This window comes from Aedes aegypti, chromosome 2, assembly GCF_002204515.2.
Source record: "Aedes aegypti strain LVP_AGWG chromosome 2, AaegL5.0 Primary Assembly, whole genome shotgun sequence".
NCBI lineage: Eukaryota > Metazoa > Arthropoda > Insecta > Diptera > Culicidae > Aedes > Aedes aegypti.
In genome coordinates, this window is record NC_035108.1 from 342,481,752 (window position 1) to 342,508,849 (window position 27,098).

General features: G+C 40.4%; 2 protein-coding genes across 2 annotated transcripts in view; one reads left to right on the forward strand and one right to left on the reverse strand.

The window, feature by feature from the left end:
• On the forward strand, positions 1 to 21,863 carry LOC5571557 (prolyl endopeptidase). The gene is made up of 8 exons (XM_001659729.2): positions 1 to 378; positions 10,056 to 10,434; positions 10,492 to 10,905; positions 11,160 to 11,319; positions 11,383 to 11,892; positions 11,960 to 12,096; positions 12,162 to 12,374; positions 21,208 to 21,863. Exons 1-8 carry the CDS (start codon positions 261 to 263, stop codon positions 21,602 to 21,604), a joined length of 2,328 nt encoding a protein of 775 aa, XP_001659779.1. The 5' UTR covers positions 1 to 260; the 3' UTR covers positions 21,605 to 21,863.
• Positions 21,793 to 27,098, reverse strand: part of LOC5571558 — a 12,235-nt gene continuing 6,929 nt past the window's right edge. Inside the window, exons 5-6 of the mRNA XM_001659730.2 lie at positions 22,626 to 23,102; positions 21,793 to 22,426 (exon numbers count right to left, since the gene is read on the reverse strand). Coding sequence (XP_001659780.1) covers positions 21,897 to 22,426; positions 22,626 to 23,102 — 1,007 coding nt within the window. The 3' untranslated portion in view covers positions 21,793 to 21,896. The remainder of the gene's footprint in view (positions 22,427 to 22,625; positions 23,103 to 27,098) is intronic.

Sequence of the window (27,098 nt, forward strand, 5' to 3'; positions counted from 1 at the left end):
TCAAATCGTTCGAACTTTCGTTTGTCAGTTTTCCTTCGCTTTCGCACAGTTCGGATCGGATTCGGAAGCAAATATCACCACAGTGCAGCTTTTTGTCTGTCTGTCTCGACAAAAGAAAAGAACCTCTTATCACAGTCACAGCAGAAAACTTGAAAGTCATTTTGCAAAAGTCGTAAATCTCTAGTCAAACTGAGTCCCGTAAAATTGGTGAATAAAACGGAGTCACTGCTGCGAAAAAGTGTCCAGTTAAGTTGCCGCGTATGATAAGTTTGTTGCGTCGCCGCCAATTTTTGTCCGCGTCCGGAAGCCTTCGTATTGTTCTCCAGCAGCAGCGGGACTCCTTTCTTTCCCCTTTGCCGCAGCAGCTTCAATCGTCAAGTGAGTATTAATTGAGTTTGATTAAATGGAAGCAAATTATTGTTTGCCTCGGCTTTTTGTCTCCTTAATTGGTAGGAGAGTGCAATTCCGGACGGAAAAGAGGGGCAAAGAGTCGAATTAGGGCAGACCTGTCATCACTTTCTTTGGCACAACTTGCAGGGCTGGTAGTGAGTCACTTTTTAGACGTCATAACTTGGTTACTGTTTTCGACCTGATCACTGGACTGAACTAAATTTCCCGCCATGAATTGAATGATTTTTGCTTCAGCCAAGCTTCATACCTATTTTCAGACAAATTCGAGATAATTTTTATTCTTGGCTAAATCATGTTTAAAAAATTGAAAAGATAGATGACCCCTTTATTTTTCTTTTTTTTTTTTGACAAAGTAAAACATTTCATAACGAATAATTAACTGCAGTCAAAAGGGCAAACATAAACACGTACCACTTGATCAATAAATGCGGCTTGTTATTTTGTAATATACGCAAACAAGCTTCTTATCATTTTTATTTGAAATGAGCTTTGGTTGTGTTTTAGAAGTTGAGCTCAATATATGTTATAAACCTACGGAAACTTACAGGACTCTAAGGCATGTTGCTAAGAATCCACAGGAAGAAACCTCCAGGCTTAGTAATCCGATAGGATTTGATATGTTCTCCTATGAGTCTTCTATGAAAGATTTCCAAAGTTTATTATTTACAGGCTACCACTAATATTCTCCAAATTTCACTGGGAATCTTTCAAAAATCCCCATAACTTTGGCAAAAGGATTTCACAGGATACTCTAGAAATTTTAATAGTTTATTACGAATCGCCAAATTTCGCACAGCATTACCAATAATTAATTACACATTGTCAGGATCCCGCGAGAAACCTCCAGTGTTCTCGTAGACCTAGCTTGTAAGAACATTTTGATAATTTTATGGGACCCGTATCTTTAATTACAAATTTTGTATATAATGTTGAATTGTCTCCAAAAAGAAAACGTACATCTTATAGATATAAATTGCGTTCGTGAACTGCATAATCACTAATCCAATTAGTCCATAAAAATAAGAACAGCGAGCTAAAAAATGTGTGACAAAATTGATTGAAACCATGTGTGAGTCATACACTTTTTGTTGCTCTTGAGTCTGTGCTTGTACTTTGTTCAAACGAGCAGTTTCCAAATCTAAAGAAAAGTAGTTATTATTAAGTGGCAGACTCAAGTGGGCTGGTTACACATTATCAATGCCTAAAAATAAAATTTGTTACTAGTTCAGATACTGGTGGAGATTAATGAAACCTATGAAACGTTGCGAATTCATGACCAATGCCCATTGCGAAGTATAAAAGCGCGTATGTGAGCCCGTAGTAGTTGGTGGAATTTTGGAAAATCAAAAAGATGCAGCTCTGGAACGCAGTCGGTGTGTAGCTGACCTGCTGTTCAAATTACTTAAGCAAAAGACACGATCAGTGTTGACCAGACTCATTTCCCCGAAATTCGAATTGTGAAGCCATGAACTGTTATAACTGTGCGTTGTATTCCTGAGATGGAGGGGGAGGTGGTTGGGCTTGAGTGCACTCACTCACTCATTTCATTTCACCAAAACTTGAATTGTGGCTCTCTGGGATCAAAATTGATCGATTTTGTGTGCAGAACTCAAGCTTAACCATCTGTTTTTCTATCTTAGGAGTTGTAGTAGTTCGGGGCTTCGTAGTTCGAAAAATGTTATTTTTGGGGAAATGAGTCTGAATAACACTGGACACGATAAAACTTACAAAAATAACATAATTTAGTGGTATTCAAAAATGTTACCAAAAACGGATCCATTTTGTAGCCAAAATCGAGGGTGTCAAAAATGGAGCATGCCAAAAACGGAATTCCACTGCACATGGAAATTTTTTGACTTCGATTACTAAAATGGCCCCATGGTTTTCGCCAAGAGATTTTAGACCGGATTCATGTTCTACTATTATTGGGCTGCCAGGGAAAAGTGACGAACTCTTAAATATTGATCGTAGAACAGATTTTTTGTAAGTGTTCAAAAATGCTGAAATCTCATTAATAGACGAGTAACAGTTTAGTCAGCTGAAATGAGTATATTTTAGCTGAGAACAGACGTGTTGAAAATTAATCTGTCACGTTTTTACCTCCTCCTGGTGCAGTTTTTGGTAAAAGTGAAAAAAAAAACGTTTTATTCTACACGCGTTCCTGCTGGGCAGTGCTCCGTTAAAGCCCAAGCAAAAGGTGAAGACACATCGGAGCCACAAATTTTCAGGAGCACGGGTCTGGAGCGCCGGACAGCGGATCGGACTGAGGGCTTGATCAGGGGTCACTCGCTGGTAATGACCAATCGTCAGGCTTTCAGCATGAACCGCTCTGTCTGGTTCTCTAGATTTGTGCTCTTGGGGGTATGAGTTTTGGATTCGTTTCATCTTCACCAGAACATCGTTTTTTTTGCGTCGTCGCGTAGCCGAAGTTATTTTTTCTCGTTTTAGTTTGCACGCGTTGTGAGTGCAATCGAGTTCAGGTTTTCGTGTCGCCTGTGAGCTTGTTTTATGCTTTTATTTTGAATATACAATATAAATATGAAACGTATTTTTTCATGACAACGGTGGGCATGTTACTTAAATTAATTGAACAAAATACAAACAGCTTGCCACTGTAAGTGTCTATATAGACTCTTGTACATTAACAGTAAAAAACCCATGACTATCTTTTTGCCTAATTTTTATCATTATAAAAAATAACCTTTGAATGATTCGATGCTAAAAGTGTCAACTTACTGTATGTTAACGTTGTCTTTAGGGTACTGATAGGTGCTTTTTTTTAAAACTGAGGTTGCGTGAATCGCATCATTTGCCAAGGTGAATCCTGATCATGCAGCTATGAGCCCTTCCCACTAACAAAACTCCTTCCCATGACAACCACAGAGATGCAGAGGTGATCTCGGTCTCTAGTGACAATGGATGTCATACTAACATTCCTTCCCTTCCCCGATGACAGTAAGGACGTGGTCGGCGCTGTTATTGACTTTTTAATGTTTGGAGTTCTCGAAAGTATACATCGAAGATGGAAAGCTACTCCCAAGCTACATCTCTTGGTGCCTTGTGCAACTTCTATTCTGGTCAATCACTGAGTAGCAACTGCTTATGAAATGAGTATATTAGCTGAATAAACTGTTATTCGGCTGAAAATGTTACTGGGGTCGGCTTGTTAATTACAGAGTAATCTTAGACAAAAAGCTAATTTCTTCTAGCGACTTACCTTCTAAAGCAGTGGTCATCAGCCATACTGTCTATGCGGGCCAATTCGGTACTTTCAGAACATGGAGCGGGCCGCAAAACATGCAAGACTCTATTTTGACGGATTTGAAATATAATAAAAAAGCCCTTCATTCATAACTCCAACATCTTTGAGTCTTTTGTGGTTTCCACCTGCATATAATGTTTTTATAATTGGAATTTTTCTAGGTTTGTCATAAAAAATCCGGTTCTAATTTATGAGATCAAATACATGGATTTAACAGAAAGAACTACTATTCCCCTTCAATGCTAAAATATCCCTCATATCTGTCTGCTAAGCCGGTTCAATCCGCACAAGTTTTGTGAGTTTTAAAAGGTGTTTGTGCCGATCATTTCATCTTAGAAATGGGAAAGAAGCTTTCCCAACTTCCGGAAATAAACTTTTCCTGCTTCTGGAAGGAAGCTTTTCCAGCTTCTGCATGCAAACTTTTTTCCAGCTTCTAGAGGAAGCTTTTCCAGCTTTTGGAAGGAAGTTTTTCCAGCTTTTGGAAGGAAGTTTCTGGATGGAAGCTTTTCCAGCTTCTGGAAGGAATTTTTCCAGCTTCTGGGAGGAAATTTTTCCAGCTTTTGAGTTAAAGCTTTTACAGTTTCTGGATGGAAGCTTTTCCAGATTCTGAGAGAAAACTTTTCCAGCTTCTGGAAGGAAGCATTTTCAGCTTCTGGAGGGAAGTTTTTCCAGCTTCCGGAAGGAAACTTTCCAGCTTTGGGAAGGAAGTTTTTCCAGCTTCTGGATGAAAGCTTTTCCAGCTTTTGTAAGAAATTCAGAGCCGTTCATGGAATATGAGATAAACAAGATAACATTCTGTCTGACCCTCCCCTTGGTTATACGTCCTTGCCGCGATGGGAGGGCATAATCCATTAGCCCATATGATGGAAACCAAAGGTGTAACCTGTAGTGGTGGTATCACATTTTGGCACTTTTTGCTTAAAGCCGCGTCATAATTCATATGGCATAGACCAGGCCTGCCCAACCTTTTTGAACCGCGGGCCACATTTCAACAATAATATTACGCGGCGGGCCAAAACATTTCGATTTTTTTTTTGTACATAATTCTTTTGGGAGCAACGAGATAATTATTTTTAAGCATCATACGAAGGATTCAGTAAAAATTTCACTTAGTATTCTATAATAATCTTGCGAATGAATGTTCAAAATTATGTCAGTAATAAATTCAAAAATCGCTGAAAACCTTCAACTTAATTTTGTATTAGAATCATGTTGAAGATGTTTTAAGAATTCTACTCAGAATTTTGTCAAAATTCCGCCCATCATTATTCAAAAAGCATGCCTGAAGGAATTCAGCGTGACATTTGGAAAAAATCCAACAAAGGTTATACCCTCAAAATTTCCATTCTAATTCCTGAAGGAATTCAGCGTGACATTTGGAAAAAATCCAACAAAGGTTATACCCTCAAAATTTCCATTCTAATTCCTGTTATGGAATCTGCAAAATATTTGACAGGATTGTAAATGAATCCTGTTGAGTGTTAGATCAGAAATCCACACAGGATTATGAGGAAACACTGCCCAGCATTTTGTAAAAAAAATATTCTGAATTCTGAAAATTTCTGCTAATGTTTTGGTGAGAATTTCGACTATGTTTTCTGTAATTTATTGTTCAAAACTTCGCAAGAATCAATCCTTAGCGGTGATATTAAGCTTGGTTGAAGTTCAGTCTCTTTTATTGAAGAAAGTCATAGTGGCATAGTGTTGTTTTAATTTTAATTAAATTTTTGTTATTATTAAAAATTATGTTTTTTTTCATTATGAACCTCAAATTGATTCTCACAAGCTAGATTTATGCGGAGAATAATTTTAATGCTTTTAAACCTCAAAGAAGAGTACTAACAAATTTTCAATAACTAATCAATCACGAGTTGGAAAAATTGCAACAATGGTGCCCCTTGTGTATGTCATGACAATTTTTCTTGAGATTGTTACCAATCGGTAAAAGTTGGAACAAACGATTGTGGAAGCGCTAGGTTTAAATATTGATTATTTTGCGATTGTTTCGATGGCAATTTGATTTACTGAGCATTAGCAAAATATGATATTGCATAATTTAAAGTATCAAAGATTTAAAGACTAATTAAATCATCATTTTGGCTGGAATATTAGATTGAATTGAATCGGAACTTTTAATAATGACCCTGTGATATTCTTACTTCAAATAAGCAGTCTGCGGGCCAGATATGAGAAGAGTCTTCAAACTCTTCGCGGGCCGCACAAAATGATGGCGGGCCGTACGTTAGGCAGCCCTGGCATAGACGCAATAATAGGGGAAGACGGGGTAAGAGCGAAGACGGACCACCTTCAGTTTGGCATTAAAATGGCAATTTTCTTAAAAGTTCTTCAAGCGCTTTCCATAAACACAAGATTTTTGACATTCCGGAGTATAAAGTGTGATATTTAAATCAAATTTTTCATAACAAACGTCAAAAACAAAGTTTCTGCTCGTCGATATTGAATTTGATCTAAATTTAACAGATGCTTACTTAACGATTTCGGAAGGGATTTTTTTTTTGGAAAAACATAACAAATTACCCGTCCATGCTTTAACAGAAATGTGAAATATGCTTCGGTGAAGTGAAATATGAATTGTAAATATTAAGCTCTGAAATAAGGCCATAGTTGTGAAAATTGCGCAAGCGGGGTAAAACCGACCACTGTTGACGGGGTAAGACCGCCACCCCTAATTCATCTATATAAATAAAAATGGAATGGTGTTTGTATGTCACGAAATGGCTTGCAAACAGGTCAACGGATTTGAATGATTCTTTCTCAGTTTTGTTCGTCAAGGGTTCCGACGTGTTTGTGTGTATAAAAATCCCAGGATATTCGCCGGGAAAGTTTTAACTACGTTGTACATTACTGTTCTGATGAAATGAAATCAATTTTGTGAAAAATACAAGCCAAATCCGCATAGTTTTTTTCCAAAATATGGGTGTTTCAAGGTAATAATAAGCATACATCTAAGTTTTTTGAAATAATTCACCCTAAAAATAATTCAATATTTACGTTAATCAATGTAGAATTCAAAAAAAAAACATTATACTTTTATGAATAGGGGGGAAATAGGGAACTGATATATTTTTTCGCAAAATTGTGTACGAAAATCGTGGTGGTCGCTCTTACCCCGTGGGTGGGCGGTTTTACCCCGTCGCTAAAAATAATCGTGATAAGGCATCACTTTTTAAAAGCTTCAAGAAAATAAATAAATATTTTTTAGAAATACAACACCTGCGATATTTTTTGATCATACCTAAGGCTTCAAAAAACGACATGCTGCGTCTGAAAAGGATTTATTGATTCTTGATTTTGACATATGAATTAAATTGCTTAGGCGGGCGGTCTTACCCCGTCTTCCCCTATCTGGGATGTGATCCAACGGACATTCTGCGTCATTGATAGAATTGATGCCCATTTCAAATAATTAATCTATTCGAAGTGGACATTAATACTATTGGTGACGATCAGTTTTGCTAACCAGAATGATCCGTAGCCACTCTTACTATTAGCTAGCTAGACACATCGTCATCATGTACGACGTAGGGAATAGTACTCTGAGAAAAATTACTAGTAGATTCACTGAGTAGAAATAAGTGGTGACAATCTTATTTTAATATGGCGTTTACATTGCCATAAAAAGCAATATCTTTTAACAATGGTATAAACAATCTAATTCCAGCTTCATTTTCGCAAAATTTACAAGTAGAAAGTAGGCGTTGTGAAGCATTGCATTTGCCACCGAAAAATGAATCTTGTAGGAGACTGTTATAGAAGCCTAAGGTAACTTTACTCTTAAATATTCACTATAAAAATGACTATGGAAAGTAAGACGCTGAGATTGATCATGAGGGTCCACTTGCTAGGTTCGAGAAATTGTTGAACAGACAAGGAAAGTGACTTTTTTCTTTAAGGACATATGAACGTAATGATCAATCAATTTAACAATAAAAAATGAAATTAACTAGAACTACTACTAAACAGCCTAATTTTGTTGAGACTTCACGACAATTGACATTTAAGCCTCTAATCTTACGTAAAGACAGGAGTGATCAGAATAGCACTTAAATGACAAATTATTCAAAACCATTTTAACCCTTCAGTCGTCGCGCGGTTTGCCACCGTCAGAACCACCACGCTCATGCTGTGTACAATAAGCGAGGTTTTTTCACCACTGTTGTACAAAATACAACAGCGCGACGACTGAAGTGTTAACTAGACAGTATTAGTAATGACACTACTAAACTAGTATTTGAAACAAATTCTAATGGAGTTGATTTTCACAATGCTTCCTTTTCTCAGAAGCAAGGGAATATGGGTGTCTTTCAAAAACTATCACGTCACAATACTAATAAAAAAACAGTGTTCATGTGGGCACCATAGCCTAGTCCGTCTGAGTATTGGTCCTGGTAGAGGGAAAACTTGGAAGAAGCCAGACCGAGGGTTCAGCCTTGACAAGTTAAGCTGTCAGGCAGCTCCAACTGAACAACATACAAAAAAAACAAGATAACATTCCGTCTCTGTTCAGGACGATGTAGTGCATAATGTACAATTCATAAGTATTTAATTGGAAGGACTTAAGAAATATAATCCTTTTTAAATGAGATCATAACAAGCGGGCCGCAACTCATTAATATCCAACAAAGTCTCGCGGGCCGCACAAAACAGTGGAAGGGGCCGCATGCGGCCCGCGGGTCGCAGTTTGGTGACCACTGACCACTGTTCTCAAGTAACCTCGCAGAGTAACCATAACAAAATTGTTTCAGGAGGCAAGCCAAAAGCATCTCTGTAACTCTAACCAAAAAAAAATAATAATAATAAATCGTAGTTCGCAGCTGAACTACTGTGGTGTTTCAGGGGAAATATGGGACATATTACGTGAAGATATACCTATGATTTATCAATAAATGGACTTTTTCGCTAACTGTTTAGCTAGCTGGCCTATGAGGGGTCCACCAATTTGAGAAAACCGGAACGACCACCATTTAGGTTTGACATTATCTAGCGATCATTGACATAAAATATACTGAGGAAATGGAACGTATGAGGTACATAAGAATTTCTTATGGAATAACGACATAAGAAGTATTTTGTTCTTCATTCGAGAATCTTATAACATTCCACAACAGACTAATGGAATAACACTCATTACATAGACAGATATAATTCCATAGGAACTCTTTTTGGATATCAAACGCATTGATCATTGGCATTCATAAGACAATCTAATGGAGTACGATTTTCTTCACAATTTCATACGAAAATCTTATGAATTACGTGGAGAGATGCTAATAACAAAATATTCACGATTGAGATTCATAAGCGCGCGTATGGCAATGATTAGTAACACTTGTGAAAAAGAGTCGACTTCCTATCAAAAACCACGTAAGAATTTCATACGAAATTCTTTTGGAATAAAGACATAAGAAGCATCTAATGAGACTCATAAGAAAAACTTGTGAACTTCCATCGATCATTGCGTTCATAATACAAATAGGTATAATATCAAAAGATACTCTTATGAAGGATCATAGATATCAATTATGGAATTCTTTAGGACCATTATGTATTTAGAGAATCGCTCTTTGAATTTAGGAAAATAAAGATATTCATAAGATCTCTAATGATAACGACAAGAATTTCTTGTGAATATCGGACGTTTTGTGTTTCATAAGAATCTTATGAAAGAGAGAAAATCAGTCAAGAAATCAATTCACAAGCGTTCTCTTATGAAATTCGTACGCAATTTCTGGCTCAGTGTAGGAATTCTAACGATGTGTGCCGATGGCGGCCTGATTTCAGCAGGAATTGCTCAGATACGAGTATTTTTACCACATCTGTAACACCGTTTTCTGTGTCGTGTGCTTTGGCAAAGAAAGCTCTCAGTTAATAACTGTGGAAGTGCTCATAAGAACACTAATCTGAGAAGCAGGCTTTGTCCCAGTTGGGACGTAACGCCACAAAGAAGAATAAGTGCTAGACACGACACTGAAGACGTCCTTAAAGTTAAGGTTGAAATTCGCGTAGGTATCTGTGAAACGATACATAGTACTAAATTCGGTTTTTATTTACTTATATTCTGATTTTGAATAGTTTTCTTATTCTTCTGCCAAAATTTTGCAAATGCTCTTCGAAGATGTAGAAAATTTGATTCTAATGCCGTATTGATTTAAAACTTTGGCCGATACAGTGTTGAGAACATTAGCTATGTATTTCAGTATAAATTGTTACTATTTTACGCTAAAATTTAGTAAATCAAATTCAAAATAGTAATTTGTGTAATTGTAGTGGTTTGTGGGCTATCCATAACTATGGGATAACTGTACCTAAATACTGTTCATTGATTACACCGTGTGGGGTTTCCTTTGTGACCTACTTGCAGAGCAACGACCGCTGAAAACGTCCGCGGCGGCCCCGAGTCCCACGAGCAAATTTAGCCGAATCGCGATGCCCGAAGCGCAGGAATGTGCGGCCAGTTTTCGGTACCCGGAAGCCCGCCGGGACGATTCAATAAAGGAAGAAATCCACGGCGTCACCATTCCGGATCCGTACCGATGGCTGGAGGATCCGGACGCGGAGGAAACCCAAGCCTACGTCGAGAAGCAGAACGAAATTTCCAAGCCGTTTCTGGACAGCTGCGAACAGTGGAAGATACTGAACGAGAAGCTGACCAAGCGCTGGAACTATCCCAAGTATTCGTGTCCGTTTAAGCACGGCAGTCGGTACTTCTTCTTCATGAACACCGGCCTGCAGAACCAGGAGTAAGTGGTTGGATTTCCTTCGATCTAATAGTAACTAATTGAGTTCAAAATTTTCAGTGTCTTGTATGTTCAGAATTCCCTAGAAGATGAGCCCAAAGTATTCCTGGATCCAAATGCCCTTTCCAAGGACGGAACCATTGCATTGGTAGGATCCCGTTTCTCCGACGATGGAAGTCTCTTTGCCTACGGGCTCAGCCAAAGTGGGTCGGATTGGACCAAGCTGAAGGTGAGGAACGTCAGCACCGGGGAAGACTTCCCGGAGACACTGGAGCACACCAAGTTCGTGACGGCTTCCTGGGCCAAGGACAACAAGGGATTCTTCTACGCGCGTTATCCGGTGGTGGATGGCAAAGCGGACGGGTCGGAAACGGCCGCCAACGAGAACCAGAAGCTTTATTTCCACCGGGTTGGCGACTCGCAGGATAAGGATGTACTGATTGCCGAGTTTCCGGAGGAGCCCTCGTGGAGATTGTAAGTACGATTCAACGATGTTCTCTTAGGGTTTATTCTTTTAGTAGTGAATCGTGGTGCAAAAGTCTAGAGGTTTCAGAGACCCCTTATACGATTATTATCCAGGAATTTCATCTGCGATTACTAGAGGGAAAGCTTCGGTTGTTCTTCTACTGATTTCTCCAGAGATTTCTTCTGGATACTTTCTAGGCATCCTTTCAGAAATTCCTCAGGAGACTTCTCACGAATTCTCTCACTATTTCTTTTTTAACCAGGATGCCCGAGGTATCGGACTGTGGCAAATATCTGATGCTGTTCATTATGAAGGGATGCAAGGATATGCTGCTCTACTTCAGCAAGTTGGAATCTTCTGACAACATCACAGGAAAGTTGGACTTTGTGAAGGTGGTCACCGAGTTCGATAGTGATTACGATGTAATATTACCCTTTTCTAACTCTGATTAGCCTCCAATCTAATTCTTCTACGGCATATTTCAGTACATTACCAACGAGGGAAGCATATTCTCGTTCCGCACCAACAAGGGCGCCCCGAACTACCGCGTTGTGAACATCGACTTCGACAGTCCGGCGATGGACAACTGGAAAACCCTGATCGAGGAGCACCCGAAGAATGTCCTGGATTGGTCCACCTGCGTCAACAAGGATCGGGTCGTTCTCGGCTATATCAATGACGTGAAATCGGTTCTACAGGTCCACAGTCTGCATGATGGCAGTTTCGTGTCGAAGTTCCCGCTGGAAATCGGAACCGTCGTTGGATTCAGCGGCAAGAAGAAGTACTCGGAAATCTTCTACCATTTCGTGTCGTTCCTGACGCCGGGCATTATCTACCACTACGATTTCGCCAAGGAGGGAACTGAGCCGAAGATCTTCCGCCAGGTTAAGATCGAAGACTTCGACAACAGCTTGTACAAGGTCGACCAGGTCTTCTACGAGAGCAAGGACGGCGAACGCATCCCGATGTTTGTGGTGCAGCGAAAGTCCGATAAGGTAGCAACGCGATTTACGAAAGATCCTTTGAATCTAAAGACCAATAAAACCATTTTCTATCCCACAGCAAGAGAAGAAACCGTGCCTTCTGTATGGTTATGGAGGATTCAACATTTGCATCCAACCGTCCTTCAGTATTACCGGGCTGGTGTTCATCGATTCGTTCGATGGAATTCTGGCCTATCCGAACATCCGTGGTGGCGGGTAAGTCCAATCGCAACGGGATCAAAATTCGAACAAAAAGATCATTTCGATGATATCGCTTTCAGTGAATACGGCGAACGGTGGCACAATGCCGGCCGGCTGCTGAAGAAGCAGAACGTCTTCGATGACTTCCAGCATGCGGCGCAGTTTCTGGTGGAAAGTGGTTACACCACTCACGACCAGATTGTCATCCAGGGCGGTTCTAACGGTGGCCTGCTGGTCGGTGCGTGCATCAATCAGCGCCCGGATCTGTTTGGGGCGGCGATCGCTCAAGTGGGGTATGTACATTACGATTTTCAAGGTTCTTACGCTTGTTCGAGGTACAATGCGTTTATCGAATACCTAAATACCAAGAAACGGATTAGGCACATCACTAACCCTAGGTAACTTCATGATTTCTACTTCATCCCACTAACCCAATATCCCTTTCATGGCAACTGTGGAGATGCAGAGATACCTACCGTCAAACGGAATGACTTGCAACACATTGTAAATTTCAACCAAATTTCACTATAAAACACAAATATCAAAAGAAAATTTGATATAAAACGGTTATCAGTGCTGTTAAATGTCATGAATTTCACGTGACTTTGACATTTGAATATTGCTGATATCATCCTTCCCCGTGGAAAAAGTCATCGGAAAATGTTTTTCCTGGTGATCATTTTTGAATTACTATCGGTTGGTCATATTTGCTAATGCTGGATTCCGCATGGGAAAGCGCTCCGCGCATTTGAATTTTTCCAAAATTTGGACATCTACACTGGCTACAATACGTGTGGAGTCACAATTCAAGTAGCGGCCACAATTAAAGCAGTTATTGGGAATATTTTCACACATTAAACATAGTTCTTTGAAATGTTTTGAAAACTGATACTTGATGAAAGCTCTGAATCGTACACGAAAAAAAAATCCGTAGTTAAAACTACTATTTTAGCTGACTACGCCCATTCTTGAAACTACCATGGAATTTTAGGGCAATTTACTATGTTTACGGTACATCACACCACATTACTGGTACGTTAGACAGAAATAATTTACAACAATCTGATTTCGACTACAGACATGGTAAAATCAAGCGCATTTCTGGTCTGCTCAAAATTGCCGGTGCGAGCGCTTAGGTTAACCCCCTAAAATGGTAGTTTTTACCGCACAATTTTTTTGCGTGTAGCTTGAAAACAAGAGATAGATTTAAGGTGAAACATCTCGAAATCCAAAAATGGCCGACTTGTGCCCTACTCACGTTTTCAAAGGCACTAAACTGGAGAAATCGTTGGCAAACGTTTCTGATCTTCTTATTTTAAGCTTTCTGCTTGTGCACAAAGCAACAATAAAAAGTGCACTGTTGTTGGATGCTTCCTTCGCGAGATTTGTGCCTTTGAAGTTTTAGTGCAATTAAAAAATAATTCCAAACTGTTTCACCTTAATCTATAAACCGAATACATGGTGTTTCTAAAACTAATAAGTAATAATACGATGTATTTTATTTTACGAAAGTGTAGCAACAACTTTTTGATAAAAATACCCTTTTTTTATTGTACGTATGCGGGGTGACTTGCAACACTTAATTTTTGAAAAATTTAGAGTTTTATAAAAGTGTAAAATTGTTGTGTTAGATCTACTTCATAATGCAAACACTTGTTAAAAATATGGTTCTGTTAAAATATTGGACCTTGATGATTTAACGCCTCATTTTCCCATAAAAAAAATATTTCAATTATTTTCTTACAAATAAATATTCACAATAACATCGACTCTAACCACTATCTGGTGAAAGTTAAACTACGCCCAAAACTCTCCGTCGTTAACAACGTACGGTACCGACGGCCGCCTCGGTATGACCTAGAGCGGCTTAAGCAACCGGATGTCGCAGCTGCATACACGCAGCACCTCGAGGCTGTATTACCGGACAAGGGTGACCTGGATGAAGTCCCTCTTGAGGACTGCTGGAGAACAGTGAATGCAGCTATCATCAATGCAGCTGACAGCAACGAAGGGTACGTGGGACGGAACGATTGGTTTGACGAGGAATGTAGGTAGGATTCTGGAGGAGAAGAATGCAGCACGGGCGGTCATGCTGTAGCAAGGAACCCGGCATAACGTGAAATGTTATAGACGGAAACGGCAACAGCAGACCCACCTCTTTCAGGAGAACAAAACACCGCCTGGAGGAGACGGATTGCGAGGAGATTGAACAGCCGGTCTTAAGAAACACGTAAGTTCTATCAGATGCTCAACGCATCCCGCAACGGCTTTGTGCCGCGAGCCGAGATGTGCAGGGATAAGAATGGGAGAATTTTGACGGACGAGCGTGAGTTGGTCGAAAGGTGGAAGCAGCACTTCGACGAACGCCTGAATGGCGCTGACAGCACAGGCAATGAAGGACGTGACAACGGAGGAAATGCTTTCGTCAGTACTGGGGGCGAGGGAAACCAACCAGCCCTCATTTTGAGGGAGGTTAAGGATGCCATTCATCAACTCAAGAACAATAAAGCTGCTGGTAAGGATGGTATCGGAGCTGAACTCATAAAGATGGGCCCGGAGAGGCTGGCCATTTGTCTGCATCGGCTGATAGGCACATTCTGGGAAACATAACAGCTACCGGAGGAGTGGAAGGAAGGGGTAATATGCCCCATCTGCAAGAAAGGCGACAAGTTAAACTTGAGGACATTCGAGTGATCACCATTCTTAATGCGGCCTACAAAGTATTATTCCAGAGCATCTTTCGTCGTCTGTCACCTGTAGTAAACGAGTTCGTGGGAAGTCGGCTTGATATCCGGCTTCGTCGACGGCCGATTAAACCAGATTTTTACTGCACGGCAAGTCCTCCAAAAATGTAGTGAATATCAGGTCCCAACGCATCACTTTTTTATCGATTTCAAGGCGGCATACGATAGGATCGACCGCGTAAAGCTATGAAGCTATGCAAGATCATGGACGATAACAGCTTTTCCGGGAAGCTCACGATACTGTTAAGAGCGACGATGGAATGTGTGCAAATTTGTGTGAAGGTTTCAGGCGAACATTCCGGTTCGTTTAGATGCCGTCTGGGACTACGACAAGGTGTTATGCGGAGCCGGGGTACGATTTTGACGAGATCCAGTCAATTTGTTTGCTTCGCGGATGATATCCCGGTCAACCAGTCAGTGATTTTCGATAGCGATCGATATAGATTCGTTTTGAACCGTTAGCGATCGCCATCGTTGGTCAAAGATCTATAAAGAATTATGAAAACTGGTTGGTCGGGATGGATTGTCGGCCGAACATTTGAAAAGGAAGCAGACCTGTACACCCGCCTGAAAGTTGGACTGGTGGTGAATGCGTTTTACGAATGACCATGCCACGTGCGGTCATAATGCCGCGACCACGTTACGTGAATCCTCCTAGGACATTTTCGTGCTGGCGAAGTTGTTGCTTCTCTTGAAAAGAGCGGAACTGGGCGGCGGTCATGGTTTGACCGTTGCTCAGCTAAATGATGTTACCGGGATCGTCGAAAAGGTGAGTTTACTGAATCGGTTGGGGCAAAGACGCCATGCTGGCACTGCGGGCAAATGCACTTCGTCACGGATTGCACTTACAGCAGCCATCTGTGCACAACATGCAACAGTGTAGGACACAAGGAGGGGTACTGTGGTTATTTCACCAAGCCATCAAGCGCGCCTACTGGTGATCATCCAAAACAGAGGAAGGGTAAGAAGCAACAGAAGAAGATCAAGTACCAAGCCAACGTCGTTGACACCGCTACATTCAGCCGGTACGTCACAACAGCGCTGAACGGTCGTCTAGCCACGCTGCAGCTTGATAGAGGATCACCAATCATCATAATCAGTTAAGGAACGTGGAGAAAGATTGGATCACCTGCACTCAAGCCATCGACCTGTGAAGCATCCACAGACTCTCTTCCACTGCTGGGGGAATTCACCTGCCTTGTTAGAGTCAACAACATTGTCAAGCCTAGTCTGTGTCGATACACGTCCGTCAAGGGAATCAACTTATTCGACTTGGAATGGATGGATCTCTTTGACATGTGGACGAAACGATTGTCATCGTTCGTCAATCAGGTGGATCCTTCCAATTCAAATTCCTTTTCTGGACAGCACTTCCTCATGCGGTTCCCCGAAGTTTTTCAGGATACTCTTGGACCCTGCCAGAAAGCCCAAGTCAGCCTACATCTGAAACCAGATGCCAGGCCTGTCTTTCAACCCAATCACCCTGTACCGCACAACGCCATTCCATTGGTCGACGTAGAGCTCGATCGTCTGCAGCAGTTGGGTATCATCTCACCCGGAGAGTACTCCGACTGGGCAGCACCAATCGTTGCGGTTCGGAAGCCTGGTGGTTAAATTCGAATTTATGCCGACTATTCGACCGGGTTGAATGCAATGCTGGAGGCGCACAACTATCCAAATTGGCCGGTAGCAAGGTGATCAGTATCATCGACCTATCGAATGTCTACCTCCAGGTAGAAGTCGATGATGCATCAAAGCGACCATTTCTTCGATGCCACGTCCAACTGATGTCTCCACGTGGCGGTCATTCCGGGGGGGTGGTAATTTTTTACAGAAGATTCATCCGTGAAATGCATAAGCTTCGAAGGCCGCTGGATGCAAAGTTTGTTTGGACTGCCGAATGCCAATAAGCTTTCACCGACATCAAGCTCGTTCTTTAGTCGGATCTACTACTCATCCTCATTCCTCAAGAATGTGGCTGGGTCGTTGTTGACTTTCAAATTTTGAGCTTTCGATTCATGCACATTAAGAATGTTTAAGTCAGAAATTCAGAATTTTCAAAAGCAGTTTTCTCGTTCAAAATCAACAAAGTATAAATGAGAGTGCGTTTCGAAAAGGGGACGCCATCTGGCATAAAGTCATTTGGCATAAAACCCGTTGGCATAAAATAAATTGGCATAACGGTCGTTTGGCATAATAGTCATTTGGCATAATCGTTGAAAACTGAGTTGCTATGTTTTTGGCATTACCATTGCTAACATTCTCATATGTGATTTTCCCTTCTTTTAGTCATAGGCTGTTCTTTCTCATTTTTATTTCATTGGCAATTTTCATTGACAATTTTGCCTTCTTTCCTACGTTGGCATTATAACTACTAACATTTTCATTGACGATTTTCCCTTCTTTTGATCACCAGCTCTTCTTTTAAGTAGCACTATTTAAATTTCTAATTTCTTTTCTTTCATGCCAAACGTCCATTATGCCAAATGACCATTATGCGAAATGACCATTATGCCAAACGACTGTATGCCAAATGGATTTATGCCAATTGACTTCATGTCAAACGCGGTAGCCCCCACTTCGAAAGCCCTAGCATGTAGTACCTTTGTTTTCATCGCCGGAGTCTTTTTTCAGTTAAGGTACCGTGGGGCAAGTGGGTAATGGAATTCGCATAGTTGAGATTCTTTCAATTCTAGAGACTTTAAATTGAAACAAATGAGGTTGTGTATATTTTTTAGCTTGACTCCCACCATATATAAGCAGCATGCTGAAATTGATTTTTATGAAAAATTGAAGAAAAAATTACAGAAAAAGTTTTTGAAAAATGTCTCCTTACTTTTCACTTGCCCCGAAAGTGGGGCAAGTGAAAAGTTTACCGTTTTGAACAATAAATTCAAAAACAAACAGTTATATTCACGATTTCTATTAGCTTTAACACTTGTTAAAGCTTCCCAATGAACAATAACACAAGTAACATGTAAACAAAGAAAATGTTATTCTTTTCACTTCAATTTTCTTCTGTTCAGTTATGTTAGTTGAAATGATTCGACAACATTATAACTGCAACATTTCCAATGTTAGTTCTTACATTAGAGGACAGCAATTGCATTTCTGCTCTGTAGAATTTCCACCGCTCGTTATTTGTTTTTGAGAAAGTCGGATATGACGTCGGATAACTCTTCGGGAGAAATCAAACGGAATCCTTAAATAACGTATTTAGGGTCTTTTTATGTGGATAGACCTATACCCCATTTTTATGTTTTGAAATAGCTTTACATAGACTTTCCACGAGATTTCCGTGTGTTCTCTAATATTGCAACTTTTCAGTCAACGTCTTCCTTTTAATTGGCTGCCCGAAGTAGACATATTGATATTGTAATGTTTGGCAACATCTTTTAGTGAATTTCCATAATTTCTAATAGATTGTAACGCTTGTGTATAGTGTTTCTTGAATTATCAGCACGTTATGTTTTTCTATGATAATTGCGAACCTCTTATACTTATAGCTAACTAAAGAGAAAACACAAATTCAACCTCTAATGATAAACTTTTCACTTGCCCCACCTGATAAGAAAATTGACGGTGTTTAAATTTACTTATTTTTAGGTCTACGTCAAATTAATTCTAAAACTATTTTTATTGCAGTTTGAAACTGTCACAGAGGACAACTAAGAAGTGGTACAGGAAATTATTTTCCGCAACTTTTTTCCACTGAAAATATTAAAATAAGATTGTACGCCGCCAACTTGTCACGGAGTAACAGTTGACAGGTTAACAATTTTTCACTCTATTATGCAATAATGGCTGAAAAATCTCAGAAATCTCTTACCCATCGTAATGTTCTCAATTACCTCAAAGGTTTACGCATGAGTTTAAATCGTTAATTCACATATTCAGTAAAATATATGAATTGTTTTCACTTACCCCATTTACCCACTTGCCCCGCGGTACCTTATTGCGTTTTACTGGACAGTGCTGGTGATGAAATTGAAAGTGATTGGCAAGTGTCCTATCAATAATGAATTATGAATTGGTGAGGTCGTTTCATGCTTCTTTTTTAAATAAGTTATGTAAACACAGATCTGTTTATGACAACGCCCAAGTAACATTAGTAGCTGAGTAATAGCTTAGTCAGCTAAAATGAGTGTACTTTAGCTGAATAAACTGTTATACAGCTGAAAATGTTACTTGGGCGGTTTTGCATTTATTAAAAAAACATTGATTTGTTCGTCACTACACTATTCTTATTCATGTTTTACATAACAAATTTAAATAAACATACATTTACTTTCGTTTTTGTAATAATAAAAAAATACTTTGAAAGGTTCGATACCGAAAGTGTCGATGTTTTCTGTAAGTACTGATAAAGGGTTATCTATTTAACCCTCTCTTTCCCATGGTAGCACAGGTGATCCACCGATTTTCAACGAACGCGGGCTAAACCGAATTGGTACGAGTAGCTCAATAATAATTGGAATAAACTTACACGCTCATTTGTCTTATCAAACATCGAAATAAATTACCTAAGGGTCAAACTATTGAAAAACAATCAACTAACTATTGAAAAACAATCAATTTTTTTTATTGTGGTTTTGAATAATATAGCTTATTTGGAACAACTTTTGTTCAAGCACTTTTTTTAGAAACGCCATTTTGATAGTTAAATTGTCGAACAAAGCTGTGGGAAGGAAAGGGTTAAACTATATGATGTAACTTGTGACTCCTCCCTACTAAAAGAAGCCTCTTCATGTGATAATCATGGAGATGCAGAAGTATACGTGATCTCTTATAGTAATGGATATCACAAACATTCCTTTCTTCGACTGTAACATAAAAAGCACAACACACCTATCTGATTTTATATTTACAAAATATTTGAATGGTTCGTCGTGTCGACATATTTTATATTTAGTTTTCATCTATGTCAATAGTAGAGATGGTCGGGTTTCACATTTTTCAAACCCGAACCCGACTTATTTTACTTTTGCAAACCCGGACCCGACCCGAACCCGAGGCAATAATTGAAAAGCAAACCCGGACCCGACCCGAACCCGAAAAAATTTCGCTGTTCAAACCCGAACCAGACCCGAAACCCGAAAAAGTTTTATACGAAAAACCCGCATAAAACCCGAGTTCGAAAAGATGATGAATTCATCGTTTCTGACGCGTAGGGAAGCTTTCAGGTTGTTACTATGTTCACAATTCTCACCAAACCCGACCCAAACCCGACTAATCCCGACATTTTTCAAGCCCGAACCCAACCCGTACCCGATAATTTTGTAACCTTCAAACCTGACCCGAACCTGAACCCGAAAATTTTAAAATTTTCAAACCCGAACCCGATTCAACCCCCTCGGGGACCCGTCCATCTCTAGTCAATAGATGACTTTTTAGTCGTATCACTTACCAAGATGAATCCAGATTGTGAAGCTTCTGAATCTTACCCACTAACAAAAAATCCTTCCTGTAATAACCATGGAACCAGAGGAATAATCGAGGAATGTCACACTAAGAGACGGAAGTCTTCCCCGATGACCGTAAGGACGTGGCCGGCTCCGTCATAGATTTTGAAATCTCCGGAACTCTCTAAATCGTACTCTGAAGATGGTAAGCTTGGCTTAAACTCGAATTTTGGGTGTATTTTGTTTTCCGTGTCCCTCCCGAAATGTCAGATAGGAACAACCCCAGTGTTAAAACTAAAACCCCTGTGGTGTTTTTGTCGACTAAGCGAACGTCAACCTTGATCAAAAGTGTCAAGGTTAATTTATTTACACAATTTTTTAATTGAAGTTTAAACATGATATACCCGTTATTTGAGCGGGAAAAATTTCTAAAGTGGTTGCAGTAACATGCTCATTCATGTTATTAAATGAAAACATGATTTCATTAAAAATTTTAGGACCCAATTTTGATTGTTCTGATCAATCACGGAGTAGCAACTATGAATTGTACGTTCATCTATGCTCATGCTCAAAATCAACAAAGTTCAAATGAAAATATGTTCACTGTATATTATTTTCTTCAAACCAAAATACAATGAGCATGTTTTCAACGAATAAATTTCAGTTTCGAGCAGAAAAACTGCTTTTGAAGTTTCGATGATGCAATGACGGATTCTTGAACATTAAAAAACATGAAAATAAAAATTCATATCTTTGAAATCATCACTTTTCGGAATATGAGTCATGTTCAGAATTTGAGACAAAACGGTACCTATTTTTATCTGTGCACTCAAAAGTTGACTGGATCATGCCCCTCCTATTAATTTAAAGTCATTGTGAGACTCGAAACGTTCTTTGAAAATTCTAGATTTTGTTTGTTAACTTTCAAATTCAAAGTCACCCTTATTCAAGTTGTAATCAACCAATCTTTCCTTCCACAGGGTTATGGACATGTTACGCTTCCACAAGTTCACCATCGGACGAGCCTGGGTCTCCGACTACGGTGACATCGACGAGAAGGAACACTTCGAAAACCTGTACAAGTATTCGCCCTTACACAACGTCCACACGCCAAAGTCCGAGAAGGAACAGTACCCGGCCACACTGGTGCTGACGGCAGATCACGACGACCGGGTCAGTCCATTGCACTCGCTCAAGTTCGTGGCCGCGCTACATCACGCCATCAAGGACTCGGAGCACCAGAAGAACCCGCTGCTACTGCGTGTCTACAGTAAGGCCGGCCACGGTATGGGCAAACCGACGGCCAAGAAGATCGAGGAAGCAACCGATATCTTGACGTTCATGTACAAGACGTTGAAGCTGAAATTGCATGTTTAGTTGTAGGCCCTTGGGGATCAACGCGAAGCGGCTGAATAATTCGGATTATGATTGTTAGCTTTTTTATGGCCATCTTCTTTTTTGTTTTCACTTTTTTGTATACCTTATAGGTTAGTACACGGTTTGTATTATTGTTCAGTTGACTTAGTCATCGGCAGTTTAGGATAGAATGGATAGAAATGAAGAAATTCAGGTAAATTGTAGCTTTTATATTGCATGAAGAATATCTGAATAAATAATTACTTGAATGAAGCTTGAAGCTCTTGGTAGATGTGTTTTTTTTTAATGAATATCACTGTTGTTCTTCATCCTCGTTTGAAGATTTTGAGGTACAATCCAGATATGGCGGAGGAGGAGTTTCTCGCGCCACTAGGCTTGCATCGTAGATAATTGGTGGCGTGTACAGTGTGATATTTGATTCTCCGTACCCACTGTTCCACACGGATTGCGTCGAGGATTGACGACTGTCGTTCCGGTTTTCACTCAGCATGGGTTCTTGTTCCTGGGTTACCCGACGCGGTTGCGGAACCGGTGTAGATACTTGCCAAGTAAAACTATTGGTCGATAGGGCGGCTGGACTTGTTGGAACTGGAAGATTGACTCTATTTCGAATGGGAGTTGGTGGTATGTAGCGATTGTGCAAATTTGATATCTGGGAATTGTTCCTGATGTAGTGCGGTTGGCGTTTGGAGAAGAGATTTATCAGAAATTGCCGAGTGTTTTCGTGATTACCGTAGATTTCGGATTGTTCATGTGACGGTAGGCAGCCGATAGTTTGTCGATGCGAACGTCGCAGTGTTGGTGATTCGTTTAGACGCGAGTCTGAAACATAAAAAACTTAGTAAGATGTTATAGAGATAATTCTACGACTTTCAATCGTTTTTATTTCAAAACCCTGGAAAAAAACATTCGCTGGTTTCCTGGAAAGATCTTGCATATTTTTTACAATTTTTACCAATGTCTTGTAGTATGCTTTTTAGGTCTTGGCGGCAAGATATTGAACAGATTCATGTTTACTCACGTTCAAATTGATTCCGTTCGCGAAACTCTCTCCGCATTTCCCGTGTCGATCTAGGTCCAGTTTCATTGCTAGATTTGGACCGCTCTCGACATGTCTGCACGGTCCAAATTATGGCGTAAGTAAAGAACGATCCAAACAGAGCCCCAATGAACATGCCCACCAGCATGGTAATGGCCGCCATGTGACTAGAGCGGCTCGTTTCGTACGACGGCTTATCTTTGTGGGCCTCGAAGCATTGGAAGTACAGCTCACTGAACCGTGATTGGCACTCGATAAAGTTTTCACACGTCCTTCGGCTCTCCGTATCCTGTTTGTCGTTGTAAGCGCAGGACTTTTCCTTCAGTAGGTTCAGATAGACTTCGGTGGTGGACGAGCCCCACACCTGGTCGATCGGTACTTCTTCCCGGCCGTGGGTTTCCAGGCGAGGGTCCAGCTCCATTTTCTCAAATTTCGCTCTTGTTTGGTGTGGGTTGATCACTGGAAAGAGTTGAATAATAAAATTTTCCTAGAGGAGTTGTAGGTTATAATTAAAACCTATAACTATTCTATTATAATTGTATAATATAATATATTTCTTAATTATATACCCTGAAAGCCCTACTTATTTTTCTTCTTTTAGAAATCATTCTACGATTGATTTGGCCTCAACTGACGAGTCGAACTTTTTCCCTACTTTAAGGTAAACATTATTCTATTTAAGTAACTTTAACGAACTTTATGTGAACTCAAGTTCGGTTAATTACCGTCAAACGGGGTGACTTGCAACACTTTTCAACTTCAATCAACCAAAACCATGATCTAAACATAATCTGAAAATCTAAATTCCTTGTAGAACTTTGAATGGCCGGCTCGCCTACAGAATGAGATGATAGAAAATTGAATCGAATTATTTTGTCATATTAAAAGTCATCAAAAAGGTGAAATTTTTTAAATATCCTTGTGCGGGGTTACTTGCAACACTCACTGCTAATTTAGTTTTTTCTAACAAAATGTTGATATTTTTTATTAGTCACACTAGTTAAGTATTGTTATTCATGTGTTTAAAGCATTCGAACCAGTACAAGAACATTTGGAATACATTTTTGTAAGAAAATAATTGAGCTATTTTTGTATGGGAAAAAGAGGCGTTAAATCATCAAGGTCCAATATCTTAACTGAACAATATTTTTAACGAGTGTTTGTAGTTGATTGATGAATTATTACTCTTTTGATTATAAAGTAGACCTAACACAAAAGGTTTTAACTTTTATAAAACTCTAAATTACTTAGAAAAGTGTTGCAAGTCACCCCGCATGGGTACATGTGTATAAAAATTATTTTTATTAAAAAGTTGTTGCTACAATTTCGTAAAATTAAGTTCGTCATATTATCACTTATTAGTTATAGAAACAACATGTAGAGTATTACTATTGTACATTAAATCTATCTCATGTTTTCAGGTCACGATTTCGAACCTCCATCAAGTATCAGTTTTCTAGACATTTAAAAGAATTATGTTTATTGTATGAACATATTTATAACAACAGTTTTAATCCTGGCCCCTACTTGAATTGTGAGTCACACGTATTGAAGCATCGATTTGAAACGAATTTTTTATTGAAAATTGTGTTTTATAGTGAAATTTAGTTGTAAATTACAATGTGTTGCAAGTCACCCCGCCGTTGCAAGTCACCCCGTTTGACGGTACTTAAAAAGTGGGCTGCTTAAGCCAAAACATGCCCTTTTATCTGAACTTTTGGTTGCTTGGGTAGTCACCTTTGAAGCCAACTGGTAACATTCCAAATATCGCATGAAGCGATTGGTAAATGTTAGGCATGGCGGCGCACACCAGTAGTACTTCACGTACCTGCAGGAATAAAATAAACCCCTTTGTTTGGTCCTTATCCCTGCCCATCAACTCCTATCCCTACCTTCTCGTGGTACTTGCCGGGGCACGAGCAACCTTAGGGAAGATCGGGTAACCAACCCTGGTGGGAACTTTAGCCGTATAGGTACTGGCAGGGAAGGGGGGTTTACTTCTACCAACTTGGAGCGTCTGTACTCCAGCGGCTCACAACAGCGAATGTTCCCCATGTCAGGGGCGGCTGATCATCGTCCGAGTGCTAGAGAAAGACTAAGCTAAACTGTGCATTATAGCCCTCCGAAAATTTAGGGGGAATGGTCCTCCGGAAATCGGGGATGGTTATCAGGCCCTGCTAACCATCCGTAAAAAATCAAGCAACGAAAACGATTGTTTAGTTTTAAGCCTAAGACGCTGTTGGATTTAATTCATCCAAAGAATAGTTTTAAACATCATTCGACGAAGCCCAAGAAAGTGGATAAGCGTGTTGTATATAGTCCTAGCATCCACCCTAGCTACACCACTGGCTGTCTGGAACAGCAGTGGCAATCGTTCAATAAACGAATCAGTTTATCTACTGACTGCACAACCGAACAGACGCGCGTTTCATTACTGTGTTTTACCGTATCACAGTCTCGGTCGTTAATAGTTAATTAACCAATTAGAACCCAATCTCCCACGAGATATTACAATCAGGAGCTAACGCATATTCGCCAATGTGCTGGAGGGTTCGGCATCTTAGCGATGCAGGAAGTGTGTTGGAAGGGATCGATGGTGTGAACCTTTAGAGGTAATGATACCATCTACCAGAGCTGCGGCAACACACCGAGCTGGGAACAGCTTTAATAGTGATGGGTGATATGCGCGGCGCGTGATCCAGTGGTGTCCGAATCGAGGATCAAAGGCCGGTTCTTCAACTTCAGCATAATAAACGTGCACAGCCCTCACTCCGAAAGCACTGATGATGATAAAGACGCTTTTTACGCGCAGCTCGAACGAGAGTACGACAGCTGCCCAAGCCATGACGTCAAAATCATCATAGGAGATCTAAACGCTCAGGTTGGCCAGGGGAAGGAGTTCAGACCGACTATTGGAAGGTTCGTCGCGCACCGGCTGACGAACGAAAAAGGTAAACGACAAATTGATTTTGCTGCCTCCAAGAATATGGCCATTCGTAGCACCTACTTCCAGCACAGCCTTCCATACCAATTCACTTGGAGATCACCTCAGCAGACAGAATCACAAATCGACCACGTTCTGATTGATGGACGGTTTTTCTCCGACATTATCGACGTCAGGACCTATCGTGGCGCTAACATCGACTCTAACCATTATCTGGTGATGGTTAAACTGCGCCCAAAACTCTCCGTCGTCAACAACGTACGGTACCGACGGCCGCCCCGGTACGACCTAGAGCGGCTCAAGCAACCGGATGTCGCAGCGGCATACGCGCAGCACCTCGAGGCTGCATGACCGGAAGAGGGTGAGCTGGATGAAGCCCCTCTTAATGACTGCTGGAGAACAGTGAAGGCAGCCATCAACAATGTAGCTGAGAGCAACGTCGGGTACGTGGGACGGAGTCGACGGAACGATTGGTTCGACGAGGAATGTAGGCAGATTCTGGAGGAGAAGAATGCAGCGCGGGCGATCATGCTGCAGCAAGGGACCCGACAGAACGTGGAACGATATAGACGGATACGGCAACAGCAGACCCGCCTCTTTCAAAAAAAAAAGTCACCTGTAGGAGTCGGAGTGCGAGGAGATGGAACAGCTGTGCCAGTTCTTGAGACTTGAGACACGTAAGTTATTATTATTTATTATTTATTTATTTAGGTTTACATCAACAGACTATGTATAGTCCCAATGATATTAAAAATAAAAACAAAAATACATATTATATAACAAAACAAACATGACAAAACATTGAATATAAAAAAGTCAAGATCGTAAAACATTTCAAACTTAAAATATGTCTTCAGTCCCTCCGGCCAGCGAAAAAACTAGAAAATTTACGACGAAGCATATTTCGTGTCAGATGGAAATCGAAGATCGACGCCACACGATTAAAAACACGTTGCAGACCATGAACAGCATTGCTCAATCCATAATTGGTGCGACGAAATGGAAGCCTCATCATCGAACTATTCCGCAGTGGACGAGGTTGCACGTTCAGATGCATTTGTTGCAGGATAGCTTCGCAATCGATTCTTCCGTTTAGAGTATCGACGACGGTTAAAGCTCTACAAACGTCTCTTCGAATTCGCAAAGGTTGCAAGTCGATCAGTTGGCAGCGGCTCTCGTAACTCGGAAGGCGTAAAGGGTCTCTCCAAGGTAGCCTCCGAAGTGCAAAACGAAGAAATCTCCGTTGAACTGATTCGATTCGCTCGCATCCGTTGTTGTAGTTCGGACTCCAGACCGCAGACCCATATTCCAATGTTGCTCGAACGAGGGAACAGTATAACGCTTTCAGGCAATAGATGTCGTTAAGTTCTTTGCAGTTCTAAAGACGAAGCCAAGCGTTCTTGATGCTTTATCGACAATATAAGCGATATGATGGGAGAATGTCAGTTGCGAATCCAACAGAACACCCAAATCCTTAACGCACTGCACTCGTTCGATTGGCGTATCAAAAA

Bases quoted from the DNA above. Each gene is read 5' to 3' on its own strand.
- LOC5571557 (XM_001659729.2), top strand. From the start codon at position 261: ATGATAAGTTTGTTGCGTCGCCGCCAATTTTTGTCCGCGTCCGGAAGC. The intron at 379-10,055 runs GTGAGTATTAAT...ACCTACTTGCAG, and splicing joins GCAGCAGCTTCAATCGTCAA to AGCAACGACCGCTGAAAACG. The intron at 12,097-12,161 runs GTAAGTCCAATC...TATCGCTTTCAG, and splicing joins CCGAACATCCGTGGTGGCGG to TGAATACGGCGAACGGTGGC.